General features: G+C 49.5%; 1 protein-coding gene across 3 annotated transcripts in view; it reads right to left on the reverse strand.

Moving 5' to 3' along the window:
* Window positions 1–983: 983 nt before the first annotated feature.
* The window catches only part of LOC128685362 (transient receptor potential protein-like), an 83,057-nt gene continuing 58,047 nt past the window's right edge, over window positions 984–25,993 (reverse strand). For all 3 annotated transcript variants that reach the window (XM_053771855.2, XM_053771854.2, XM_053771853.2), the window contains exons 15-18: window positions 24,948–25,087; window positions 11,233–11,373; window positions 11,022–11,111; window positions 984–4,768 (exon numbers count right to left, since the gene is read on the reverse strand). In XM_053771855.2, coding sequence (XP_053627830.2) covers window positions 3,926–4,768; window positions 11,022–11,111; window positions 11,233–11,373; window positions 24,948–25,087 — 1,214 coding nt within the window. In that variant the 3' untranslated portion in view covers window positions 984–3,925. The remainder of the gene's footprint in view (window positions 4,769–11,021; window positions 11,112–11,232; window positions 11,374–24,947; window positions 25,088–25,993) is intronic.

The raw sequence follows: 25,993 nt of genomic DNA on the forward strand, positions 1-25,993 counted from the left end.
AGCCTGGCCACTACATCAGTCAGTACTTGTAACCAAGCCTAAGCCTGGCCACTACATCAGTCAGTACTTGTAACCAAGCCTAAGCCTGGCCACTACAACATCAGTCAGTCTGTTCACATTGCACGTTGCTCCATAAACATACTTATCTACGTTCATAGTGGGTTATAGATCTACTCAGGCTCCTAACTGCATTCCTATAACAATCATTTTCATTATTTACTTCTATCCTAATATTATTCCTAATGCTAAACACAGATATACCAAAGTTGTATTCTACATTCTCCTTCTGGGTACTCTTCTTGGCTAACATATCAACTTTATCATGAAGGAGTAATACAATGTGTGATGGGATCCATAACAACTGTACATTAATTCCTATGTCCTTGATTTTTGAGTATCTATATCTGGCTTATCCAATGAGCATGTCGTTGGAGTCATTATATAAGTTAAGAGCATTCAGTGATGACATAGAATCAGTAATGATGATAGAGTCAAGCTCGGTGTCATACCTGGAGTTTACCTGGAGAGTGTTTCGGGGGTCAACGCCCCCGCGGCCCGGTCTGTGACCAGGCCTCCTGGTGGATCAGCGCCTGATCAACCAGGCTGTTGCTGCTGCTTTAGCGCCATTAGGATTGCAGACCATTCAGTTTGCAGTGTGGACGCCCAGTTGTTAATTCTTATGCCTAACTCAACAAATTTATTATCGTTCTTATGATGAGGAGGTACTTGTGCCTCCTCCCATGGGAGACTTAGGTCTCAGACACTCCCTAAAGAGGGAGCCAAGGCCGGGCCACCACTTGGAAAAGGCCCGGGCCGGGAGAATACCGGCGAATTTAATATACGTTCTTAACTAGGGAGGTGGCAACAAGAGCAGATGCAGCCCTGCCAGAAGACTCCTGTTTAGATCCATCAGTGTATATAACTTGTGATAACTTATTACTACCAGTTAGGCGAGAAATTTCTTCTTGAGCAGTTGCTTTAACAAGTGATTTAATTAAGGAAGGGATTACTAGCAATGAGCTTCTTGGGAGGGACTTGCAGGTATGTGATATTAAATGAACACATCTTCCATGGAGGGGTGAAATGCTCTTGTCTATAAAAAAGAAATATTTTGTTTTTTTTTTCAATTTCATTTATTGCTTTAAGCTCGATATCTTCTGTTTCTCTGGCCAGTGCCTTCTTCTGTATACGAGATATACTGGCCCCTTTGAGTAGCTCTGTGATTCTTCGCCCTCGCCTGTAGTTTACATCGTCTCTTCGTTTTTCTTAGGGAAATATGCCTTGAGCATACCTCAAGTGCCTCAAGGTTAATTCTTTCTAGGCAAAGGTTCAGATCAGTGTTGTTTAGGATACCTTCCCAGCTTGTTTCATTTAAGATATGGTTAATTTGATTCCACTGGATGTTTCTGTTACTGAAGTTGAATTTGGTGAAGACACCCTCATTACTGATCTCATTTTGCTGGTCAGGAGCCCTGCGCATATATATCTGTACTTCGATTATATTGTGATCCGAGTGTATTGTCTTTGATACTGTTATATTACTTACCAGATCATCATTATTAGTGAAGATAAGGTCAAGTGTATTTTCCAGTCTTGTTGGCTTCACTATTTGCTGGCTTAAGGTGAATTTCTTGCAGAGATTATTTCTGGGGTTATCTCTGCTATAGCATTATTTGCCACTTTCCTAAATGACTTGACTAACTTACTGAATGGTCTGACCCCTAGAGGGATTAGTACCAAACTTGAACACGAAAATCACTCCCTATGAAAGCAAAAGACTCGGCAGACGATGGAACATCCCCCCAATGAAAAGCAGGGGTGCCACTAGCATGATAAGAGACAACACAATAAGTGTCAGGGGCTCAAGACTGTTCAACTGCCTCGCAGCATACATAAGGGGGGATTACCAATAGACCCCTGGCTGTCTTCAAGCAGACACTGAACGGGTACCTAAAGTCAGTACCTGACCAGCCGCGCTGTGGTTCGTACATCAGGTTGCATGCATCCAACAATAACAGCTTGGTTGATCAGGCCCTGATCCACCATGAGGCCTGGTCACAGACTGGGCTGCGGGGGCGTTGACCCCCGGAACCCTCTCCAGGTATACTGATTTACTGAATGACTTGACTGATTTACTGAATGATTTAGCTGATTTACTGAATGACTTGACTTATTTGTTGAATGACTTACTTGACTGACTAACCTAGTGACTTGACTGATTTACTGACTTGACTAGCTTACTGACTTGACTGGCTTACTGACTTGACTGACTGGCCTACTAACTTGACTGACTTACTGACTTGACTGACCAACTTGACTGATTTACTGAATGACTTTACTGATTGACTTACCAATTTACTGAATAACTTGACTGATGTATTGACTGCTTATCACTTGACTGATTTACTGACTGTTGGCTTACTAACTTGACTGACTGACTTAACTGATTTACTGGATGACTTGACTGACTTGAATGAGTGACCTATTGAATTAAATGACTGTACTGACTTGAATGACTGACCTACTGACTCACTTGGCTGGATTGACTTACTGACTGGACTACCATCCACCTCAGCCCAGATGGGCCTCAGCATGCCTCTCCACTTCCTCCTTCACAATCATCGACAAACATCAGAAATCACAATTTAAGGTAAGAAATAATATTTCTGTTGCATTTTTAGCAACATTTGCATTATCATTTTTATTTTTGTAAGATTTGGAGACAAAAAAAAAAAAAAAAAAAGTTGCCTGGCTTTTTTGAGGGTCTAAGAAACGTTACTCTATTTTTCCCATACGTTCCTCAGTTCCTTTAACACTGATTCGTCTAACACTGCATTTTCAGGAACCTAACTACCGTCTTAATCGATGGTCTACTGTATAAGAGGGATTACCAATAGACCCCTGGTTGTCTTCAAGAAGGCACTAGATAGGTGCCTGAAGTCACTACCTGACCAACCGGGCTGTGGTTCGTACGTCAGCGTGCGTGCGGCCAGCAGTAACAACCTGGTTGATCAGACCCTGATCCACCATGAGGCCTGGTCTCAGACCGGACCGTGGGGGCGTTGACCCCCAAACCCTCTCCAGGTAACCCCCTCCCAATATATATATATTATATATTATATATATATATATATATATATATATATATATATATATATATATATATATATATATATATATGTGTGTGTGTGTGTGTGTGTGTGTGTGTGTGTGTGTGTGTGTGATTTTGTTTTAATTGACTTAACTTTAGCTAACTGTTTTTATTGGGGAGGTGATCCAATCTTCAGGTGATAAAACGTTTTACTAATCTGTGTTTTAACAAGCCGGGTTTTACCTGTTGTAAATTATCTTTACCTACTCTACTAACATATTATTTGTTGCTTGGCATTGTTTATTTGTTGTTGTTTGCAGTTTTTGCTTTGCTGTTGTTTGTTTTTTGTTGTTGTTGTTTATTGTTGCTGCTGCTGTTGATTCAGCGTCACTGCTCCTAAGGATGTATGTGCGCGCGCGCGCTCGTGTGGGTGTATGACCCACTTAATATTTGTATTTATAACTCATTACAACTGTGACCAGGTGTGGACGTATGTGGTTCATTACTTTGTAATTTATTCATGACTGTAACCATATATAGGAGTGAAGCTGATTCATTACCTCTGTAACTTGCCATGATTGTGACCAGATCTACCTGGAGTTCATTACCTTTGTAACTAGTTCAGCTATCATAACTTTGGGGTACAGTCCCTGGACCCATTATGTACCTTTGTAATCTTCTGACTACCGCCCACAGGATGGGTATGGGGTGCATAATAAAGATATTAAACTAACTAACTCCTAAGGATGGTAACACTTCAAGAAGCTGGTGTGTCAACATAGAGTGGGTGGTATCTCACACACAGTGGACGTGCATGTGTGAGTGTGTGGGGTATTACAGCCACCCAGTTTTTTTCTGCTTGCTGACCAGCGACACCCCGGTCACCTCCTTGGCTGGTGGCGAGGGCTTAGCTGTCTGCGACTTTGGGACTTCTGATGACTTTGGTGCAGCTGGCTTAGAGACATCCGATTGTTCTGTTGCAGGTGGCTTTAGGGCCTCTGGTAGCTTTGGTGCAGCTGGCTTAGAGACCTTTGATTGTTCTGTTGCAGCTGGCTTCGGGGCCTCTGATGGCTTTGGCACAAGTGGCTGCGGAAGCTCTGATGGCTCCGTTGCGGCTGGCTTCATTGCCTCTGGTGCTGATGTCTTCGCTAATTCAGACGTTCTTGCTGCGGATGACTTTGTTTCCTGGTATGGCTTTGGCTTGGCAGGCTTTTCCAGCGAGCCATTGGGAACCGATTTCTTCGGCGCTTCACTTAGTTTTTGGTTTTCCTCGGGATGTTTACTTGTTTGGAAGGGAGGCGTCTGAGGCTTACTGGCATCAGATGGAGGCGTCTGAGGCTTACTGTCGCCAGAGGGAGGCTTCTGATGCTTACTGGCGTCAGAGGGAGCCGTCTGGGGCGTACTGGCGTCAGAGGAAGGCGTCTGAAGCTTACTGATGTCAGAGGGAGCTGTCTGAGGCTTACTGGTGTCAGAGGGAGACCCGGGAATTTCTCGATCGAGGGGAGGTGTAGGAGGCTGCCTGCTGAATGAGGGACACGAGGAAGAGGTGTCAATGGAAGAAGTGTCTCTGGAGAGAGAAACTTTCCGAATTTTCGATTCAAGACCGTCTCTGGACAGATTACCATCTGCTTGAATGCTTTGCAAGGCCCGCCATCCTCGACCGTACCTTGGAACAAGCTGAGGAATGGAAAAAAGAATATCAGTAAGAAATTACAAAAATAAAGGATGCATGTGCATTGGTTTTAAGCTGGAAAAAAATCAAATTCAGGAAGGATAAAGGAAAGCACTGGTTTGGTAATAGAGTTGTGGATGAATGGAACAAACTCTTGAGTACCGTCGTAGAAGCTATGACGCAGTGTAGTTTTAAAAATAGGTTGGATAAATACATGAGTGGGTGAGTTGGACCTGACTAGCTTGTGCTAATAGATTTTATGCCGTGCTCCTTCCTTAAGTGGATGTGACGTGACCTGGCTAGGTGGGTCATTGATTTAAGCCGGGAGGTGACTTGGACCTGCCTCGCGTGGGCCAGTAGGCCTGCTGCAGTGTTCCTTCTTTTTTATGTTCATATATATATGTCGTACCAATTATACCTGAGTTTACCTGGAGAGGGTTTCGGGGGTCAACGCCCCCGCGGCTCGGTCTGAGACCAGGTCTCGTGGTGGATCAGGGTCTGATCAACCAGGCTGTTACTGCTGGCCGCACGCAAACTGACGTACGAACCACAGCTCGGTTGGTCAGGTACTGACTTTAGGTGCCTGTCCAGTGTCCTCTTGAAGACAGCCAGGGGTCTATTGGTAATCCCCCTTATGTATGCTGGGAGGCAGTTGAACAGTCTTGGGCCCCGGACACTTACCATGTTGTCTCTCAAGGCACTCGTGGCGCCCGTGCTTTTCATTGGGGGAATGTTGCATCTCCTGCCGAGTCTTTTGCTTTCGTAGGGAGTGATTTTAGTGAGCAAGTTTGTTACTAATCCCTTTAGGTTTTTCAAAGTGTATATTATCATGTATCTCTATGCTCTTGCGCCACCGTCCACAGGATGGATATGGGGTGCACAATAAACTAGCCACTTCGGTGGCAAAATCTAAATCTAAATCCTAGTGTCCGTGCTCCCTCTCCAATGAATGCTGAAGGCACGTGACAGGGACTTCTTGCAGTTCTTGATAAACACGGAGTTCCATGAGTCTGGGCCTGGGGCAGAGTGCATGGGCATGTCATTTATTGCCTTTTCAAAGGCTTGTGGTATTAGCATATTATCAGAGATTTTTGAGATGAACAAATTTTGGGTCATCTGCCCAGACCCTTAGTCTGGGCAGCGGCTCGCTGAACACTGAGTCGTATTGGGACTTTAGTATATCACTCATTTTTTTAGCTGTCATCTGAGTATGTCACATCTCGACTAAGCAGGAGCCCAATACTGGATGTTGTTTTACCCTTAGATTTGGCATAATTTTTTTTTTCAGTTTCCTTTATGGCTTTTAGTTCTTCCTGAGCATTTTGTCTTCTGTAAGATTTCTTAAGCTTAAGTTCAATATTTTCTATTTCACTGACCAGTGCCTCCCTTCATATTTCAGATATATTGGCTCCTCTCAGTAGCTCTGATTCTTTGCCTTCATCTGAATAGGGAGCGTCTCTCTCTTTCTAGTTTACATCTTCTCTTTCTTTTTCTCGATGGAATGTGTCTTGAGTAGACCTCAAGAGCCACAGAGTTATTTTTTTCTACTCAAAGGTTCGGATCCGTGTTGTTTAGGATATCTTCCCAGCTTGTACACACACACACACCTAAGGATAGCCTAAGGATAGTGTTCCGATACCTCAGTAAGGAATCGTTCAAGACTCTGTACACCATATACGTTAGGCCCATATTGGAGTATGCAGCACCAGTTTGGAATCCACATCTGGTCAAGCACGTCAAGAAATTAGAGAAAGTGCAAAGGTTTGCAACAAGACTAGTCCCAGAGCTAAGGGGATTGTCCTACGAAGAAAGGTTAAAGGAAATTGGCCTGGCAACACTGGAGGACAGGAGGGTCAGGGGAGACATGATAACGACATATAAAATACTACGAGGAATAGACAAGGTGGACAAAGACAGGTTGTTCCAGGGAGGGGACACAGAAACAAGAGGTCACAATTGGAAGTTGAAGACACAAATGAGTCAGAGAGATAGTAGGAAGTATTTCTTCAGTCATAGAGTTGTAAGGCAGTGGAATAGCCTAGAAAATGACGTAGTGGAGGCAGGAAGAGCACTGCAATGGATCAGAGAATACCTGACAGGGAGGCAACAACGAGTCATGGTACGTAATGATGTATCACAGTGGGCACCTGTGACGAGCGGGGTCCCACAGGGGTCGGTCCTAGGACCAGTGCTATTTTTGGTATATGTGAACGACATGACGGAAGGGTTAGACTCAGAAGTGTCCCTGTTTGCAGATGATGTGAAGTTAATGAGGAGAATTAAATCTGATGAGGACCAGGCAGGACTTCAAAGAGACCTGGACAGACTGGACACCTGGTCCAGCAAATGGCTTCTCGAATTTAATCCTGCCAAATGCAAAGTCATGAAGATAGGGGAAGGGCACAGAAGACCACAGACAGAGTATAGGCTAGGTGGCCAAAGACTGCAAACCTCACTCAAGGAGAAAGATCTTGGGGTGAGTATAACACCGAGCATGTCTCCGGAAGCACACATCAATCAGATAACTGCTGCAGCATATGGGCGCCTGGCAAACCTGAGAACAGCATTCCGACACCTTAGTAAGGAATCATTCAAGACACTGTACACCGTGTATGTCAGGCCCATACTGGAGTATGCAGCACCTGTTTGGAACCCGCACTTGATAAAGCACGTCAAGAAACTAGAGAAAGTACAAAGGTTTGCAACAAGGTTAGTTCCAGAGCTAAGGGGAATGTCCTATGAAGAAAGATTAAGGGAAATCGGCCTGACGACACTGGAGGACAGGAGGGTCAGGGGAGACATGATAACGACATATAAAATACTGCGTGGAATAGACAAGGTGGACAAGGACAGGATGTTCCAGGGAGGGGACACAGAAACAAGAGGCCACAATTGGAAGTTGAAGACACAAATGAGTCAGAGAGATAGTAGGAAGTATTTCTTCAGTCATAGAGTTGTAAGGCAGTGGAATAGCCTAGAAAATGACGTAGTGGAGGCAGGAACCATACACAGTTTTAAGACGAGGTTTGATAAAGCTCATGGAGCGGGGAGAGAGAGGGCCTAGTAGCAACCGGTGAAGAGGCGGGGCCAGGAGCTAGGACTCGACCCCTGCAACCACAAATAGGTGAGTACAAAAATAGGTGAGTACACACACACACACACACACACACACACTCACTCACTCACTCACTCTTATATACAACAGGCCAAGTGTCTAATTGACATGTGCCTAGGACAAAATGGTAACTAACTAACTAACTAACGACCCCTGCAACCTCAACTAGGCGAGTACGTACGTACACACACACACACACACACACACACACACACACACACACACACACACACACACACACACACACACACACACACACACACACACTCACTCACACTCACACTCACTCACACTCACTCACACTCACTCACACTCACTCACACTCACTCACTCTTATATACAACAGGCCAAGTGTCTAATCGACGTGCCTAGGACAAAATGGTAACTAACACACACACACACACACACACACACACACACACACACACACACACACACACACACACACACACACACACACACACACACACACACACACTCTTATATACAACAGGCCAAGTGTCTAATTGACATGTGCTTAGGACAAAATGGTAACTAACACACACACACACACACACACACACACACACACACACACACACACGCACACACACACACGCGCGCTCGCGCGCCAGAGCAGGAGCTGTGAATCGACCCCCTCAACCACAACTAGGTGAGTACACACGCACACACACAGAGTAAGTAAGTTTATTCAGGTATACACAAATACAGTTACATAGATTATCAGAGTAGATTATCAGAGTAGAAACATTGGGCGTGTTTCTTTCCACCTGTTGTCTATGTTCCCCATCAGTAAAATGGGTACCTGGGTGTTAGTGGACTGGTGTGGGTCGCATCCTGGGACACTGACCAAATTTGCCCGACATGCGGAGCATAACAAGGGACTTTCTGTGTAGTAGTATGTCATTGTTGTCAGCTAGGACTGTATACCATATACATGTACTTGTACTAAATAAAGATATTATTATATTATTATTATAAGTGTAGAGAACCTGGGATAACCCAAGAAAGTCAGAGTGACTTATTTCCAGGAGGGTAAATAATTTTAATGTCCAGTGTAATGGGGAGCCCATCACTTCAGTTTACTCAGTAAAATATCTGGGAATCCCCTTTGACCCATACATGTCAGGAGAATTAATAGGGAACAGTGTGGTAAAGAAAGCGAATGCCAGACTGAAATTCCTCTACAGACAAGCACAGTGTCTACCTACTGAGGCTCGCAGGACCCTATGTCTAGCCCTTATACAGTGTCATATGGATTACGCTTGCTCTTCATGGTACTCTGCCTTGACAAAATAACTGAAAGATAGACTGCAAATCACCCAGAACAAAATGGTAAGATTCATCTTGGACCTGGGACCAAGAGAACATGTAGGCCAGGATGAATTACAGCAGTTGGATATGCTGAATGTTGAAGACAGTAAAATAACTGAAGCTAAATCATGTTTATAAAATTGCTCACAAAGAGTGTCCAGAATATCTTGCTGCCAATTTTGTCAAGGTTGGGAACCGGAACAATCATAGTACTAGGGGGAGCGAACACAACTTTGTAGTACCCACAGTCAGTGGCCAGGCGTCAAACACAACAATAAAGGAATGGAACAGACTGCCTGCACATGTCAAAGTCAGTCATAGCATGAACCAGTTCAAGAAGACTGCCAAAAGGTGTCTGATGAATGTAGCTACAGAAAGGAAGGGGAATGATTTTTCATATTTTTAGCTAACAAACATGTAAATATAAATAACTCGGTTTACCTTATTCCTAGTATATCTCCTTTATAGTATAATAATAAGATATTATCAACCTTATTGTATAATAATAATGTAATGAAAGGACCCCAATGGAAATAAGTCACTGACGTTTTTTGTGTTATCCCAGGTTGTCTACACACACATGCTGCTATGTATGATGATCTATGTAACTGTATTTGTGTATACCTGAATAAACTTACTTACGGTCAAGTTGTTGCAAAACACACAGTCAACAATATTGTGTATCTATAGCATTTATTTATTATTATTATTATTATTATTATTATTATTATTATTATTATTATTATTATTATATTCAGGGATTATTCAGTGTCTCGGGAAATGAAAGACATTTAGGTTCGATTTAAGAAAGAAGCATAGGTCCAGTTCCTCGGATCAAGAGCCTCTCACCAGCATAAACTACCCTCAGGGATTCCAATAAAAACATAATGTGTCGCCTGTAATTTAAGTTTGTGATTATTCTGATGCCTGGACGGTGTTTCGGTGGGGTCAACGCCCCCGCAGCCCGCTCCATGACCAGGCCTCCTGGTGGATCAGGGCCTGATCAACCAGGCTGTTACTTCTGACAGCAGGCAAACCGACGTATGAACCACATCCCGGCTGGTCAGGTACTGACTTTAGGTGTCTGTCCAGCACCTTCTTGAAGACAGTCAGGGGTCTACTGGTAATCCCCCTTGTGTATGCTGGGAGGCCCTGATACTTACTGTGTTGTCTCTTAAGTATACTCGTGGCGCCTCTCCTTTTCATTGGAGGGATGTTGCACTGCCTGCCGAGCCTCTTGCTTCCGTAGGGTGCAATTTCCGTGTGCAGATTTGGGACCAGTCCCTCTAGGATTTTCCAAGTATATATTACGATATATCTTTCTCGCCTGCGTTCCAAGGAGTACAGGTCAAGGGACTTCAACCCTTCCCAGTAGTTTAGGTACTCATAACTTCTGTTGTTGTCTGACGATTTTATTGAGGTGGACAAGCACAAATTCCAAAGGGAAGTATGGGTAAATGAGTGAGAGACAGTGTTATTATTATAGGACGGGGAACATAATAGTGAATTTTGCAGAGCATACCAACAGTTTTGGATAATTTTTTTATTAGAGCTGAATGTAAGCATTGGAACTGAATTTATTATCTAAGTTATTACCAAAGAACTTATCCTAATCTTTCAAAAAATATGCCAAATCCAAAATTAATTGATGTTATTGGCATCCCTTAGCTGATGGAGTCATTGGCAGTCAATTGAGGGAGCTAGGTTGATGGCAATACCTTGATTCCAGTTAAAAGAGTGTCACTATCTAGGTTAATGGAGTACCTGAGACACACTCAGTTGATGGAGACAGTAGAGTGCCTTTAGTCAAAATAGTCACTGGGACTTACCTGAGCCTTGCGGCACTTGGATACTTCATTCAGCATGACTTTATTGATTTCGCCCCCCATGAAGACCCCACGCTTCTGGTAGAACTGAACCTGTGGGAGGAACACCAGTCACTTTCAATGTCTTATTGGTGAACCTTGTGGGAGAAAGACTATTCACCAGTAAACCTGTAGGAGGACGTACCTACTTATCTTAAAAAATCAAAAGACTCACCGACTTCCACTTCTTGCTGCTGCCCTGGCGAGTGAACTCCCTAAGATTCTGCCGCTGGATGCTTGTGGTGGTGGATCCGATGTGGTCGCGGTTCTTGACACTCTTGCGAACCATCTGGTTCCAATCCTTCTTCTTCTTGCCCTGTGAGAAGATCAAGTACTAGAACCCAGAGATATATCATCACAACCATCCTACAATAGGCTACAAATTCATATATTAACCTTGTAAGTCAGAATACAACAATGTGAATCATTAGGATAAAAAAAAGCCTCAAATGTTCGAAGATTTACAAGCATATATTATAAATAATAAAAAATAATAAAACAGTAAAGCGTTTTTTATGGGGAGAATGATGCTCAATTTAGAGTAAGGAGTAAAGGGCAATACTTTCCATTAAAAAAACAGTCTTAGGGATCAATAATGTCATTCATTTGACACATTTATACTGGAGCTGTAAAGGCAGTGATAACTACAGTGTTGGCAGTGATAACTACAGTGTTGGCAGTGATAACCACAGATGCAGGATAACAAGGTAATGGAAGGTATATAAAAGGGGAGACGGCACAGTTGTGTTTTGTCTATGACAATGCTTTTGAGAGATTCGGCAGAGGAGTGGCAAAAGTTTGTGGGGGTCTTTGGAAGGGTTTGCAAAAGAGGTGTTGGGCGGATGGAAGGTGTTGGGCGGATGGAAGGTGTTGGGCGGATGGAAGGTGTTGGGCGGATGGAAGGTGTTGGGCGGATGTAAGGTGTTGGGCGGATGTAAGGTCTTGGGCGGATGGAAGGTGTTGGGCGGATGTAAGGTGTTGGGCGGATGGAAGGTGTAGGGCGGATGGAAGGTGTTGGGCGGATGGAAGGTGTTGGGCGGATGTAAGGTGTTGGGCGGATGTAAGGTGTTGGGCGGATGTAAGGTGTTGGGCGGATGGAAGGTGTTGGGCGGATGGAAGGTGTTGGGCGGATGGAAGGTGTTGGGCGGATGTAAGGTGTTGGGCGGATGTAAGGTGTTGGGCGGATGTAAGGTGTTGGGCGGATGGAAGGTGTTGGGCGGATGTAAGGTGTTGGGCGGATGGAAGGTGTAGGGCGGATGGAAGGTGTTGGGCGGATGGAAGGTGTTGGGCGGATGGAAGGTGTTGGGCGGATGGAAGGTGTTGGGCGGATGGAAGGTGTTGGGCGGATGGAAGGTGTTGGGCGGATGGAAGGTGTTGGGCGGATGGAAGGTGTTGGGCGGATGGAAGGTGTTGGGTGGATGGAAGGTGTTGGGCGGATGGAAGGTGTTGGGCGGATGTAAGGTGTTGGGCGGATGGAAGGTGTAGGGCGGATGGAAGGTGTTGGGCGGATGGAAGGTGTTGGGCGGATGGAAGGTGTTGGGCGGATGGAAGGTGTTGGGTGGATGGAAGGTGTAGGGCGGATGGAAGGTGTTGGGTGGATGGAAGGTGTTGGGTGGATGGAAGGTGTTGGGCGGATGTAAGGTGTTGGGCGAATGGAAGGTGTTGGGCGGATGGAAGGTGTTGGGCGGATGGAAGGTGTAGGGCGGATGGAAGGTGTTGGGCGGATGGAAGGTGTAGGGCGGATGGAAGGTGTTGGGCGGATGGAAGGTGTTGGGCGGATGGAAGGTGTTGGGCGGATGGAAGGTGTTGGGCGGATGTAAGGTGTTGGGTGGATGTAAGGTGCTGGGTGGATGAAAGGTGTTGGGTGGATGTAAGGTGTTGGGTGGATGAAAGGTGTTGGGTGGATGAAAGGTGTTGGGTGGATGGAAGGAGTTGGGTGGATGGAAGGTGTTGGGTGGATGGAAGGTGTTGGGTGGATGGAAGGTGTTGGGTGGATGGAAGGTGTTGGGTGGATGGAAGGTGTTGGGTGGATGGAAGGTGTTGGGTGGATGAAAGGTGTTGGGTGGATGAAAGGTGTTGGGTGGATGGAAGGTGTTGGGTGGATGGAAGGTGTTGGGTGGATGAAAGGTGTTGGGTGGATGCAAGGTGTTGGGTGGATGGAAGGTGTTGGGTGGATGGAAGGTGTTGGGCGGATGGAAGGAGTTGGGTGGATGGAAGGAGTTGGGTGGATGGAAGGTGTTGGATGGATGGAAGGTGTTGGGCGGATGCAAGGTGATGGGTGGATGGAAGGTGTTGGGTGGATGGAAGGAGTTGGGTGGATGGAAGGAGTTGGGTGGATGGAAGGTGTTGGGTGGATGAAAGGTGTTGGGTGGATGCAAGGTGTTGGGTGGATGGAAGGTGTTGGGCGGATGGAAGGAGTTGGGTGGATGGAAGGAGTTGGGTGGATGGAAGGTGTTGGATGGATGGAAGGTGTTGGGCGGATGCAAGGTGTTGGGTGGATGCAAGGTGATGGGTGGATGGAAGGTGTTGGATGGATGGAAGGTGTTGGGTGGATGGAAGGAGTTGGGTGGATGGAAGGTGTTGGATGGATGGAAGGTGTTGGGCGGATGGAAGGTCTTGGGCGGATGGAAGGTGTTAGGCGGATGGAAGGTGTTGGGCGGATGGAAGGTGTTGGGTGGATGGAAGGTGTTGGGCGGATGGAAGGTGTTAGGCAGATGGAAGGTGTTGGGCGGATGGAAGGTGTTGGGAGGATGGAAGGTGTTGGGTGGATGGAAGGTGTTGGGTGGATGGAAGGTGTTAGGCGGATGGAAGGTGTTAGGCGGATGGAAGGTGTTGGGTGGATGGAAGGTGTTGGGTGGATGGAAGGTGTTGGGTGGATGGAAGGTGTTGGGCGGATGGAAGGTGTTGGGTGGATGGAAGGTGTTGGGTGGATGGAAGGTGTTGGGCGGATGGAAGGTGTTGGGTGGATGGAAGGTGTTAGGCGGATGGAAGGTGTTGGATGGATGGAAGGTGTAGGGCGGATGGAAGATGTTGGGTGGATGGAAGGTGGTAGGCGAATGGAAGGTGTTGGGTGGATGGAAGGTGTTGGGCGGATGAAAGGTGTTGGGCGGATGGAAGGTGTTAGGCGGATGGAAGGTGTTAGGCGGATGGAAGGTGTTGGGTGGATGGAAGGTGTTGGGCGGATGAAAGGTGTTGGGCGGATGGAAGGTGTTAGGCGGATGGAAGGTGTTGGGCGGATGGAAGGTGTTAGGCGAATGGGAGGTGTTAGGCGGATGGAAGGTGTTAGGCAGATGGAAGGTGTTGGGCGGATGGAAGGTGTTGGGCGGATGGAAGGTGTTAGGCGGATGGAAGGTGTTAGGCGGATGGAAGGTGTTAGGCGGATGGGAGGTGTTAGGCGGATGGAAGGTGTTAGGCGGATGGAAGGTGTTAGGCGGATGGAAGGTGTTAGGCGGATGGAAGGTGTTAGGCGGATGGAAGGTGTTAGGCGGATGGAAGGTGTTGGGCGGATGGAAGGTGTTAGGCGGATGGAAGGTGTTGGGCGGATGGAAGGTGTTAGGCGGATGGAAGGTGTTAGGCGGATGGAAGGTGTTAGGCGGATGGAAGGTGTTAGGCGGATGGAAGGTGTTGGGCGGATGGAAGGTGTTGGGCGGATGGAAGGTGTTAGGCGGATGGAAGGTGTTAGGCGGATGGAAGGTGTTGGGCGGATGGAAGGTGTTAGGCGGATGGTAGGTGTTAGGCGGATGGAAGGTGTTAGGCGGATGGAAGGTGTTGGGCGGATGGAAGGTGTTGGGCGGATGGAAGGTGTTAGGCAGATGGAAGGTGTTAGGCGGATGGAAGGTGTTAGGCAGATGGAAGGTGTTAGGCAGATGGACGGTGTTAGGCTGATGGAAGGTGTTCGGCGGATGGAAGGTGTTAGGCTGATGGAAGGTGTTAGGCGGATGGAAGGTGTTAGGCAGATGGAAGGTGTTAGGCAGATGGAAGGTGTTAGGCAGATGGAAGGTGTTAGGCGGATGGAAGGTGTTAGGCGGATGGAAGGTGTTGGGCGGATGGAAGGTGTTAGGCGGATGGAAGGTGTTAGGCGGATGGAAGGTGTTAGGCGGATGGAAGGTGTGAGGCGGATGGAAGGTGTTAGGCGGATGGAAGGTGTTGGGTGGATGGAAGGTGTTAGGCGGATGTAAGGTGTTGGGCGGATGAAAGGTGTTAGGCGGATGGAAGGTGTTGGGCGGATGGAAGGTGTTGGGTGGATGGAAGGTGTTAGGCGGATGTAAGGTGTTGGGCGGATGAAAGGTGTTGGTGGATGGAAGGTGGTGGGCGGATGGAAGGTGTTGGTGGATGGAAGGTGTTGGCAGATGTAAGGTGTTGGGTGGATGTAAGGTGTTGGGTGGATGTAAGGTGTTGGGTGGATGTAAGGTGTTGGGCGGATGGAAGGTGTTGGGTGGATGTAAGGTGTTGGGTGGATGGAAGGTGTTGGGCGGATGGAAGGTGTTGGGTGGATGTAAGGTGTTGGGCGGATGGAAGGTGTTGGGCGGATGGAAGGTGTTGGGCGGATGGAAGGTGTTGGGCGGATGGAAGGTGTTGGGCGGATGGAAGGTGTTGGGCGGATGGAAGGTGTTGGGCGGATGGAAGGTGTTGGGCGGATGGAAGGTGTTGGGTGGATGGAAGGTGATGGGCGGATGGAAGGTGTTGGGCGGATAGAAGGTGTTGGGCGGATGGAAGGTGTTGGGCGGATGGAAGGTGTTGGGTGGATGGAAGGTGTTGGGCAGATGTAAGGTGTTGGGCGGATGGAAGGTGTTGGGCGGATGGAAGGTGTTGGGTGGATGGAAGGTGTTGGGCGGATGGAAGGTGTTGGGCGGATGGAAGGTGTTAGGCGGATGGAAGGTGTTGGGTGGATGGAAGGTGTTGGGCGGATGTAAGGTGTTGGGCGGATGGAAGGTGTAGGGCGGATGGAAGGTGTTGGGCGGATGGAAGGTGTTGGGCGGATGGAAGGTGTTGGGCGGATGGAAGGTGTTGGGCGGATGGAAGGTGTTGGGCGGATGTAAGGTGTTGGGCGGATGTAAGGTGTTGGGCGGATGTAAGGTGTTGGGCGGATGGTAGGAGTTGGGCGGATGTAAGGTGTTGGGCGGATGGAAGGTGTAGGGCGGATGGAAGGTGTTGGGCGGATGGAAGGTGTTGGGCGGATGGAAGGTGTTGGGCGGATGGAAGGTGTTGGGCGGATGGAAGGTGTTGGGCGGATGGAAGGTGTTGGGCGGATGGAAGGTGTTGGGCGGATGGAAGGTGTTGGGCGGATGGAAGGTGTTGGGTGGATGGAAGGTGTTGGGCGGATGGAAGGTGTTGGGCGGATGTAAGGTGTTGGGCGGATGGAAGGTGTAGGGCGGATGGAAGGTGTTGGGCGGATGGAAGGTGTTGGGCGGATGGAAGGTGTTGGGCGGATGGAAGGTGTAGGGCGGATGGAAGGTGTTGGGCGGATGGAAGGTGTTGGGTGGATGAAAGGTGTTGGGCGGATGGAAGGTGTTGGGCGAATGGAAGGTGTTGGGCGGATGGAAGGTGTTGGGCGGATGGAAGGTGTAGGGCGGATGGAAGGTGTTGGGCGGATGGAAGGTGTAGGGCGGATGGAAGGTGTTGGGCGGATGGAAGGTGTTGGGCGGATGGAAGGTGTTGGGCGGATGGAAGGTGTTGGGCGGATGTAAGGTGTTGGGTGGATGAAAGGTGTTGGGTGGATGAAAGGTGTTGGGTGGATGGAAGGAGTTGGGTGGATGGAAGGTGTTGGGTGGATGGAAGGTGTTGGGTGGATGGAAGGTGTTGGGTGGATGGAAGGTGTTGGGTGGATGGAAGGTGTTGGGTGGATGAAAGGTGTTGGGTGGATGAAAGGTGTTGGGTGGATGGAAGGTGTTGGGTGGATGGAAGGTGTTGGGTGGATGAAAGGTGTTGGGTGGATGCAAGGTGTTGGGTGGATGGAAGGTGTTGGGTGGATGGAAGGTGTTGGGCGGATGGAAGGAGTTGGGTGGATGGAAGGAGTTGGGTGGATGGAAGGTGTTGGATGGATGGAAGGTGTTGGGCGGATGCAAGGTGATGGGTGGATGGAAGGTGTTGGGTGGATGGAAGGAGTTGGGTGGATGGAAGGAGTTGGGTGGATGGAAGGTGTTGGGTGGATGAAAGGTGTTGGGTGGATGCAAGGTGTTGGGTGGATGGAAGGTGTTGGGCGGATGGAAGGAGTTGGGTGGATGGAAGGAGTTGGGTGGATGGAAGGTGTTGGATGGATGGAAGGTGTTGGGCGGATGCAAGGTGTTGGGTGGATGCAAGGTGATGGGTGGATGGAAGGTGTTGGATGGATGGAAGGTGTTGGGTGGATGCAAGGTGATGGGTGGATGGAAGGTGTTGGATGGATGGAAGGTGTTGGGTGGATGGAAGGAGTTGGGTGGATGGAAGGTGTTGGATGGATGGAAGGTGTTGGGCGGATGGAAGGTCTTGGGCGGATGGAAGGTGTTAGGCGGATGGAAGGTGTTGGGCGGATGGAAGGTGTTGGGTGGATGGAAGGTGTTGGGCGGATGGAAGGTGTTAGGCAGATGGAAGGTGTTGGGCGGATGGAAGGTGTTGGGAGGATGGAAGGTGTTGGGTGGATGGAAGGTGTTGGGTGGATGGAAGGTGTTAGGCGGATGGAAGGTGTTAGGCGGATGGAAGGTGTTGGGTGGATGGAAGGTGTTGGGTGGATGGAAGGTGTTGGGTGGATGGAAGGTGTTGGGCGGATGGAAGGTGTTGGGTGGATGGAAGGTGTTGGGTGGATGGAAGGTGTTGGGCGGATGGAAGGTGTTGGGTGGATGGAAGGTGTTAGGCGGATGGAAGGTGTTGGATGGATGGAAGGTGTAGGGCGGATGGAAGATGTTGGGTGGATGGAAGGTGGTAGGCGAATGGAAGGTGTTGGGTGGATGGAAGGTGTTGGGCGGATGAAAGGTGTTGGGCGGATGGAAGGTGTTAGGCGGATGGAAGGTGTTAGGCGGATGGAAGGTGTTGGGTGGATGGAAGGTGTTGGGCGGATGAAAGGTGTTGGGCGGATGGAAGGTGTTAGGCGGATGGAAGGTGTTGGGCGGATGGAAGGTGTTAGGCGAATGGGAGGTGTTAGGCGGATGGAAGGTGTTAGGCAGATGGAAGGTGTTAGGCGGATGGAAGGTGTTGGGCGGATGGAAGGTGTTAGGCGGATGGAAGGTGTTAGGCGGATGGAAGGTGTTAGGCGGATGGGAGGTGTTAGGCGGATGGAAGGTGTTAGGCGGATGGAAGGTGTTAGGCGGATGGAAGGTGTTAGGCGGATGGAAGGTGTTAGGCGGATGGAAGGTGTTAGGCGGATGGAAGGTGTTGGGCGGATGGAAGGTGTTCGGCGGATGGAAGGTGTTGGGCGGATGGAAGGTGTTAGGCGGATGGAAGGTGTTAGGCGGATGGAAGGTGTTAGGCGGATGGAAGGTGTTAGGCGGATGGAAGGTGTTGGGCGGATGGAAGGTGTTGGGCGGATGGAAGGTGTTAGGCGGATGGAAGGTGTTAGGCGGATGGAAGGTGTTGGGCGGATGGAAGGTGTTAGGCGGATGGGAGGTGTTAGGCGGATGGAAGGTGTTAGGCGGATGGAAGGTGTTGGGCGGATGGAAGGTGTTGGGCGGATGGAAGGTGTTAGGCAGATGGAAGGTGTTAGGCGGATGGAAGGTGTTAGGCAGATGGAAGGTGTTAGGCAGATGGAAGGTGTTAGGCAGATGGAAGGTGTTAGGCGGATGGAAGGTGTTAGGCAGATGGAAGGTGTTAGGCGGATGGAAGGTGTTAGGCAGATGGAAGGTGTTAGGCAGATGGAAGGTGTTAGGCAGATGGAAGGTGTTAGGCGGATGGAAGGTGTTAGGCGGATGGAAGGTGTTGGGCGGATGGAAGGTGTTAGGCGGATGGAAGGTGTTAGGCGGATGGAAGGTGTTAGGCGGATGGAAGGTGTGAGGCGGATGGAAGGTGTTAGGCGGATGGAAGGTGTTGGGTGGATGGAAGGTGTTAGGCGGATGTAAGGTGTTGGGCGGATGAAAGGTGTTAGGCGGATGGAAGGTGTTGGGCGGATGGAAGGTGTTGGGTGGATGGAAGGTGTTAGGCGGATGTAAGGTGTTGGGCGGATGAAAGGTGTTGGTGGATGGAAGGTGGTGGGCGGATGGAAGGTGTTGGTGGATGGAAGGTGTTGGCAGATGTAAGGTGTTGGGTGGATGTAAGGTGTTGGGTGGATGTAAGGTGTTGGGTGGATGTAAGGTGTTGGGCGGATGGAAGGTGTTGGGTGGATGTAAGGTGTTGGGTGGATGGAAGGTGTTGGGCGGATGGAAGGTGTTGGGTGGATGTAAGGTGTTGGGCGGATGGAAGGTGTTGGGCGGATGGAAGGTGTTGGGCGGATGGAAGGTGTTGGGCGGATGGAAGGTGTTGGGCGGATGGAAGGTGTTGGGCGGATGGAAGGTGTTGGGCGGATGGAAGGTGTTGGGCGGATGGAAGGTGTTGGGTGGATGGAAGGTGTTGGGCGGATGGAAGGTGTTGGGCGGATAGAAGGTGTTGGGCGGATGGAAGGTGTTGGGCGGATGGAAGGTGTTGGGTGGATGGAAGGTGTTGGGCAGATGTAAGGTGTTGGGCGGATGGAAGGTGTTGGGCGGATGGAAGGTGTTGGGTGGATGGAAGGTGTTGGGCGGATGGAAGGTGTTGGGCGGATGGAAGGTGTTGGGCGGATGGAAGGTGTTGGGTGGATGGAAGGTGTTGGGCGGATGGAAGGTGTTGGGCGGATGGAAGGTGTTGGGCGGATGGAAGGTGTTGGGCGGATGGAAGGTGTTGGGCGGATGGAAGGTGTTGGGTGGATGGAAGGTGTTGGGTGGATGTAAGGTGTTGGGTGGATGTAAGGTGTTGGGTGGATGTAAGGTGTTGGGCGGATGGAAGGTGTTGGGCGGATGGAAGGTGTTGGGTGGATGTAAGGTGTTGGGTGGATGTAAGGTGTTGGGCGGATGGAAGGTGTTGGGCGGATGGAAGGTGTTGGGCGGATGGAAGGTGTTGGGCGGATGTAAGGTGTTGGGTGGATGGAAGGTGTTGGGCGGATGGAAGGTGTTGGGCGGATAGAAGGTGTTGGGCGGATGGAAGGTGTTGGGCGGATGGAAGGTGTTGGGTGGATGGAAGGTGTTGGGCAGATGTAAGGTGTTGGGCGGATGGAAGGTGTTGGGCGGATGGAAGGTGTTGGGTGGATGGAAGGTGTTGGGCAGATGTAAGGTGTTGGGCGGATGGAAGGTGTTGGGCGGATGGAAGGTGTTGGGTGGATGGAAGGTATTGGGCAGATGTAAGGTGTTGGGCGGATGGAAGGTGTTGGGCGGATGGAAGGTGTTGGGCGGATGGAAGGTGTTGGGCGGATGGAAGGTGTTGGGCGGATGTAAGGTGTTGGGTGGATGGAAGGTGTTGGGCAGATGTAAGGTGTTGGGCGGATGGAAGGTGTTGGGCGGATGGAAGGTGTTGGGCGGATGGAAGGTGTTGGGCGGATGGAAGGTGTTGGGTGGATGGAAGATGTTGGGCGGATGGAAGGTGTTGCGCGGATGGAAGGTGTTGGGTGGATGGAAGGTGTTGGGCGGATGTAAGGTGTTGGGCGGATGTAAGGTGTTGGGCGGATGTAAGGTGTTGGGCGGATGTAAGGTGTTGGGCGGATGGAAGGTGTTGGGCGGATGGAAGGTGTTGGGCGGATGGAAGGTGTTGGGTGGATGGAAGGTGTTGGGTGGATGTAGGGTGTTGGGCGGATGTAAGGTGTTGGGCGGATGTAAGGTGTTGGGCGGATGGAAGGTGTTGGGTGGATGTAAGGTGTTGGGCGGATGGAAGGTGTTGGGTGGATGGAAGGTGTTGGGCGGATGTAAGGTGTTGGGCGGATGTAAGGTGTTGGGCGGATGGAAGGTGTTGGGTGGATGTAAGGTGTTGGGTGGATGGAAGGTGTTGGGCGGATGTAAGGTGTTGGGCGGATGTAAGGTGTTGGGCGGATGTAAGGTGTTGGGCGGATGGAAGGTATTGGGCGGATGGAAGGTGTTGGGCGGATGGAAGGTGTTGGGCGGATGGAAGGTGTTGGGCGGATGGAAGGTGTTGGGCGGATGGAAGGTGTTGGGCGGATGGAAGGTGTTGGGCGGATGGAAGGTGTTGGGCGGATGGAAGGTGTTGGGCGGATGGAAGGTGTTGGGCGGATGGAAGGTGTTGGGCGGATGGAAGGTGTTGGGCGGATGGAAGGTGTTGGGCGGATGTAAGGTGTTGGGTGGATGGAAGGTGTTGGGCGGATGTAAGGTGTTGGGCGGATGGAAGGTGTTGGGCGGATGGAAGGTGTTGGGCGGATGGAAGGTGTTGGGCGGATGGAAGGTGTTGGGCGGATGGAAGGTGTTGGGCGGATGGAAGGTGTTGGGCGGATGGAAGGTGTTGGGCGGATGGAAGGTGTTGGGCAGATGTAAGGTGTTGGGCGGATGGAAGGTGTTGGGCGGATGGAAGGTGTTGGGCGGATGGAAGGTGTTGGGCGGATGGAAGGTGTTGGGCGGATGGAAGGTGTTGGGTGGATGGAAGATGTTGGGCGGATGGAAGGTGTTGCGCGGATGGAAGGTGTTGGGTGGATGTAAGGTGTTGGGCGGATGTAAGGTGTTGGGTGGATGTAAGGTGTTGGGCGGATGGAAGGTGTTGGGTGGATGGAAGGTGTTGGGCGGATGTAAGGTGTTGGGCGGATGTAAGGTGTTGGGCGGATGTAAGGTGTTGGGCGGATGGAAGGTGTTGGGCTGATGGAAGGTGTTGGGCGGATGGAAGGTGTTGGGTGGATGGAAGGTGTTGGGTGGATGTAAGGTGTTGGGCGGATGTAAGGTGTTGGGTGGATGTAAGGTGTTGGGCGGATGGAAGGTGTTGGGCGGATGGAAGGTGTTGGGCGGATGGAAGGTGTTGGGCGGATGGAAGGTGTTGGGCGGATGGAAGGTGTTGGGCGGATGGAAGGTGTTGGGCGGATGGAAGGTGTTGGGCGGATGGAAGGTGTTGGGCGGATGGAAGGTGTTGGGCGGATGGAAGGTGTTGGGCGGATGGAAGGTGTTGGGCGGATGGAAGGTGTTGGGCGGATGGAAGGTGTTGGGCGGATGGAAGGTGTTGGGCGGATGGAAGGTGTTGGGCGGATGGAAGGTGTTGGGCGGATGGAAGGTGTTGGGCGGATGGAAGGTGTTGGGCGGATGGAAGGTGTTGGGCAGATGTAAGGTGTTGGGCGGATGGAAGGTGTTGGGCGGATGGAAGGTGTTGGGCGGATGGAAGGTGTTGGGCGGATGGAAGGTGTTGGGCGGATGGAAGGTGTTGGGCGGATGGAAGGTGTTGGGCGGATGTAAGGTGTTGGGCGGATGGAAGGTGTTGGGCGGATGGAAGGTGTTGGGCGGATGGAAGGTGTTGGGCGGATGGAAGGTGTTGGGCGGATGGAAGGTGTTGGGCGGATGGAAGGTGTTGGGCGGATGGAAGGTGTTGGGCGGATGGAAGGTGTTGGGCGGATGGAAGGTGTTGGGCAGATGTAAGGTGTTGGGCGGATGGAAGGTGTTGGGCGGATGGAAGGTGTTGGGCGGATGGAAGGTGTTGGGAGGATGGAAGGTGTTGGGCGGATGTAAGGTGTTGGGTGGATGGAAGGTGGTGGGCGGATGGAAGGTGTTGGGCGGATGGAAGGTGTTGGGCGGATGGAAGGTGTTGGGCGGATGGAAGGTGTTGGGTGGATGGAAGATGTTGGGCGGATGGAAGGTGTTGGGCGGATGGAAGGTGTTGGGTGGATGGAAGGTGTTGGGCGGATGGAAGGTGTTGGGCGGATGGAAGGTGTTGGGCGGATGGAAGGTGTTGGGCGGATGGAAGGTGTTGGGCGGATGGAAGGTGTTGGGTGGATGGAAGGTGTTGGGAGGATGGAAGGTGTTGGGAGGATTGAAGGAGTTGTGAGTATGGAAGGTGTTGGGCGGATGGAAGGTGTTGAGCGGATGGAAGGTGTTGGGTGGATGGAAGGTGTTGGGCGGATGGAAGGTGTTGGGCGGATGGAAGGTGTTGGGCGGATGGAAGGTGTTGGGTGGATGGAAGGTGTTGGGTGGATGTAAGGTGTTGGGTGGATGGAAGGAGGTGTATATTTTAAGAGTTAAAAACGTGCATATCCAGCAGACAAGTTTGAGAGGTTTTAGATGACAATGTAGAGAAACGTTTTGTTGTAAATGACCTGTTGTTGGAGTATGAGAGAGGAAGTATTAATGGATGGATTCAAAGCAAATAGCTAGTCGGACCTGAGTTACAGGGATGGGAAGTAGTGAGTATACTGTGAAGACATGATGGACAGGCTATGTTACAGTGGATTAATGAAACTGTGATTCCTCTGCATTTGTGGAAAGACAGCCAGGGAATGAGGAATGATGAATTTGGTTTTCTCCTTTGGTCTCCTACTTTAGTGGGAGACAACCGGAATCTTAAAAAAAAATAATAAAAGACACAGGTGCAGAGAAAAGGTTTGTGACAACTTGACTCACGAAATCGTAATGACACGCTTGCAAACAAACCATACCACGGGCGGGGATAGAACCCATGACGGTCTAGAGTTTTGAGACTGATCGCGGGTTCTATGCCCGCCCGTGGTATGGTTTGTGACAACTTTCCTGCAACTGTCTTGTTACATCTTCACTGTTAACACGAACACGACATAATAAATAAACAAGCACAGAATTTATGCAATTATCTCTATCTGGCTAATTTAGCTCTGTATGTACAAACATTATTAACAAGCCTAGTGAGGTGCTGTGTCACGAGGCGCAGTGTTGGTTAAGACACATGTGCAACATCTGGATATCTTTATTGTAGACGTTTCGCCATCCAGTGGCTTTATCAATACAGATTCTAGGACATAATAGGAAGACAGTAAAACTATATACAAAAGATGAGGTAATCAGTCCCTCGGCCTTGGAGTTAGTGTTCACAGCATCGTGGTGGAGGAGAATCTGGAGCAAAGACAAGAAGACCGGCTGCTGCAACTAACCCATCTCTTTGGGAAGGACCTACTTCCACTGGGGAATCCCGCCTACCAGTGACTGCCCTCGTCTGCTGCCCGTCCCTTTCCACTGACGCCTATATAGCCGCCAGTCTTCTTGTCTTTGCTCCAGATTCTCCTCCACCACGATGCTGTGAACACTAACTCCAAGGCCGAGGGACTGATTACCTCATCTTCTGTATATAGTTTTACTGTCTTCCTATTATGTCCTAGAATCTGTATTGATAAAGCCACTGGATGGCGAAACGTCTACATTAAAGATATCCAGATGTTGCACATGTGTCTTAACTTACATATTGTCGGCATTTTATACCTTTCTTGCACAGGCGCAGTGTTGTTGCTGCTTCAGTAATAACAATGGTTCTATCATTTATTTTCCCGTCAGTGTGAAAGGTGTACATATAATGTAGCCTCAGTGTTAAAATTTGTATATTCTGTGATATTAGTGCCAGTTACCTTCATTATCTCTCTGGCACCCTCCTTCACTCTCACACTCTCCCACACCCTGGCACCCTCCTTCACTCTCACACTCTCCCACACCCTGGCACCCTCCTTCACTCTCACACTATCACACACCCTGGCACCCTCCTTCACTCTCACACTATCACACACCCTGGCACCCTCCTTCACTCTCACACTCTCCCACACCCTGGCACCCTCCTTCACTCTCACACTCTCCCACACCCTGGCACCCTCCTTCACTCTCACACTCTCCCACACCCTGGCACCCTCCTTCACTCTCACACTCTCCCACACCCTGGCACCCTCCTTCACTCTCACACTCTCCCACACCCTGGCACCCTCCTTCACTCTCACACTCTCCCACACCCTGGCACCCTCCCTCACCCTTGCGCCGTCCTCACCTTGAGATGAAGACTGGTGAGGGCGTTCAGGGACTTCTCCACACCCGCCAGGAGAGTAGCGTCCAGTCCCTCCACCAGACCAATGTTGAAACCCTTGAGTAGCCGGCGTTCCCTGGTCTGCTGCTTCTTGCCCAGGGCAGCTGTGGGCACAGCATGGGATCTTACTGCCATTATGAAGCACAGCAACTGTTGTATTTGGTATTATATGCGTTACGACTTATTGTAGACGATAATATATGCACCGCAGCAGCAATATTCACAATGAAGAATTAATATACACTATGATGCATCGATATATACACTAAAACACTAATATATTCAATATGAACACTGTATCCTTAATATATGCAGTGAAGTACCGAATATTCAGGGAAGCACTAATATGCCCACTGAAGTACTCATATATATAAATATATATATATATATATATATATATATATATATATATATATATATATATATATATATATATATATATATATATATATATATATATATATATATATATATATATATATATATATATATTCTGAAATATACAATGAAGGACACTAAATACACACACTAATACACACATTAAAACATTAAAGAGAGAGAGTCGCAGATGAGAGGGGGGGCAGGCAAACCAAGAAAGTGGAGCATACTCAAAGTGTGAGCGTACTTGTGCCTCGTACAGGAGCTTGCAACTCCTACTGTCAAGCAGATGCGAGATACGGCGACGTGCTGTAAGCTTCCTGGCTGCCTTGCTTGCAAGATTTACAACATGGTTCTCTAAACTAACCATGAAGAACCATGTTGTAAATCTTGCAAACACGGCAGCCAGGAAGCTCACAGCACTTCGCCGTATCTCGCATCTGCTTGACAGTAGGGGTTGCAAGATTCTGTACGAGGCACAAGTACGCTCACACCTTGAGTATGCTCCACTTTCTTGGTTTGCCTGCCCCCCCTCTCATCTGCGACTGCTTGACAGAGTGGAGAACAGAGCAAGACGTCTCATCTCTCGCCTGGACCCATCCTGGATAGATCTGTCATTTCAGCAGAGCCTT

The sequence above is a fragment of the Cherax quadricarinatus genome, chromosome 8 (assembly GCF_038502225.1).
Source record: "Cherax quadricarinatus isolate ZL_2023a chromosome 8, ASM3850222v1, whole genome shotgun sequence".
Classification (NCBI taxonomy): domain Eukaryota; kingdom Metazoa; phylum Arthropoda; class Malacostraca; order Decapoda; family Parastacidae; genus Cherax; species Cherax quadricarinatus.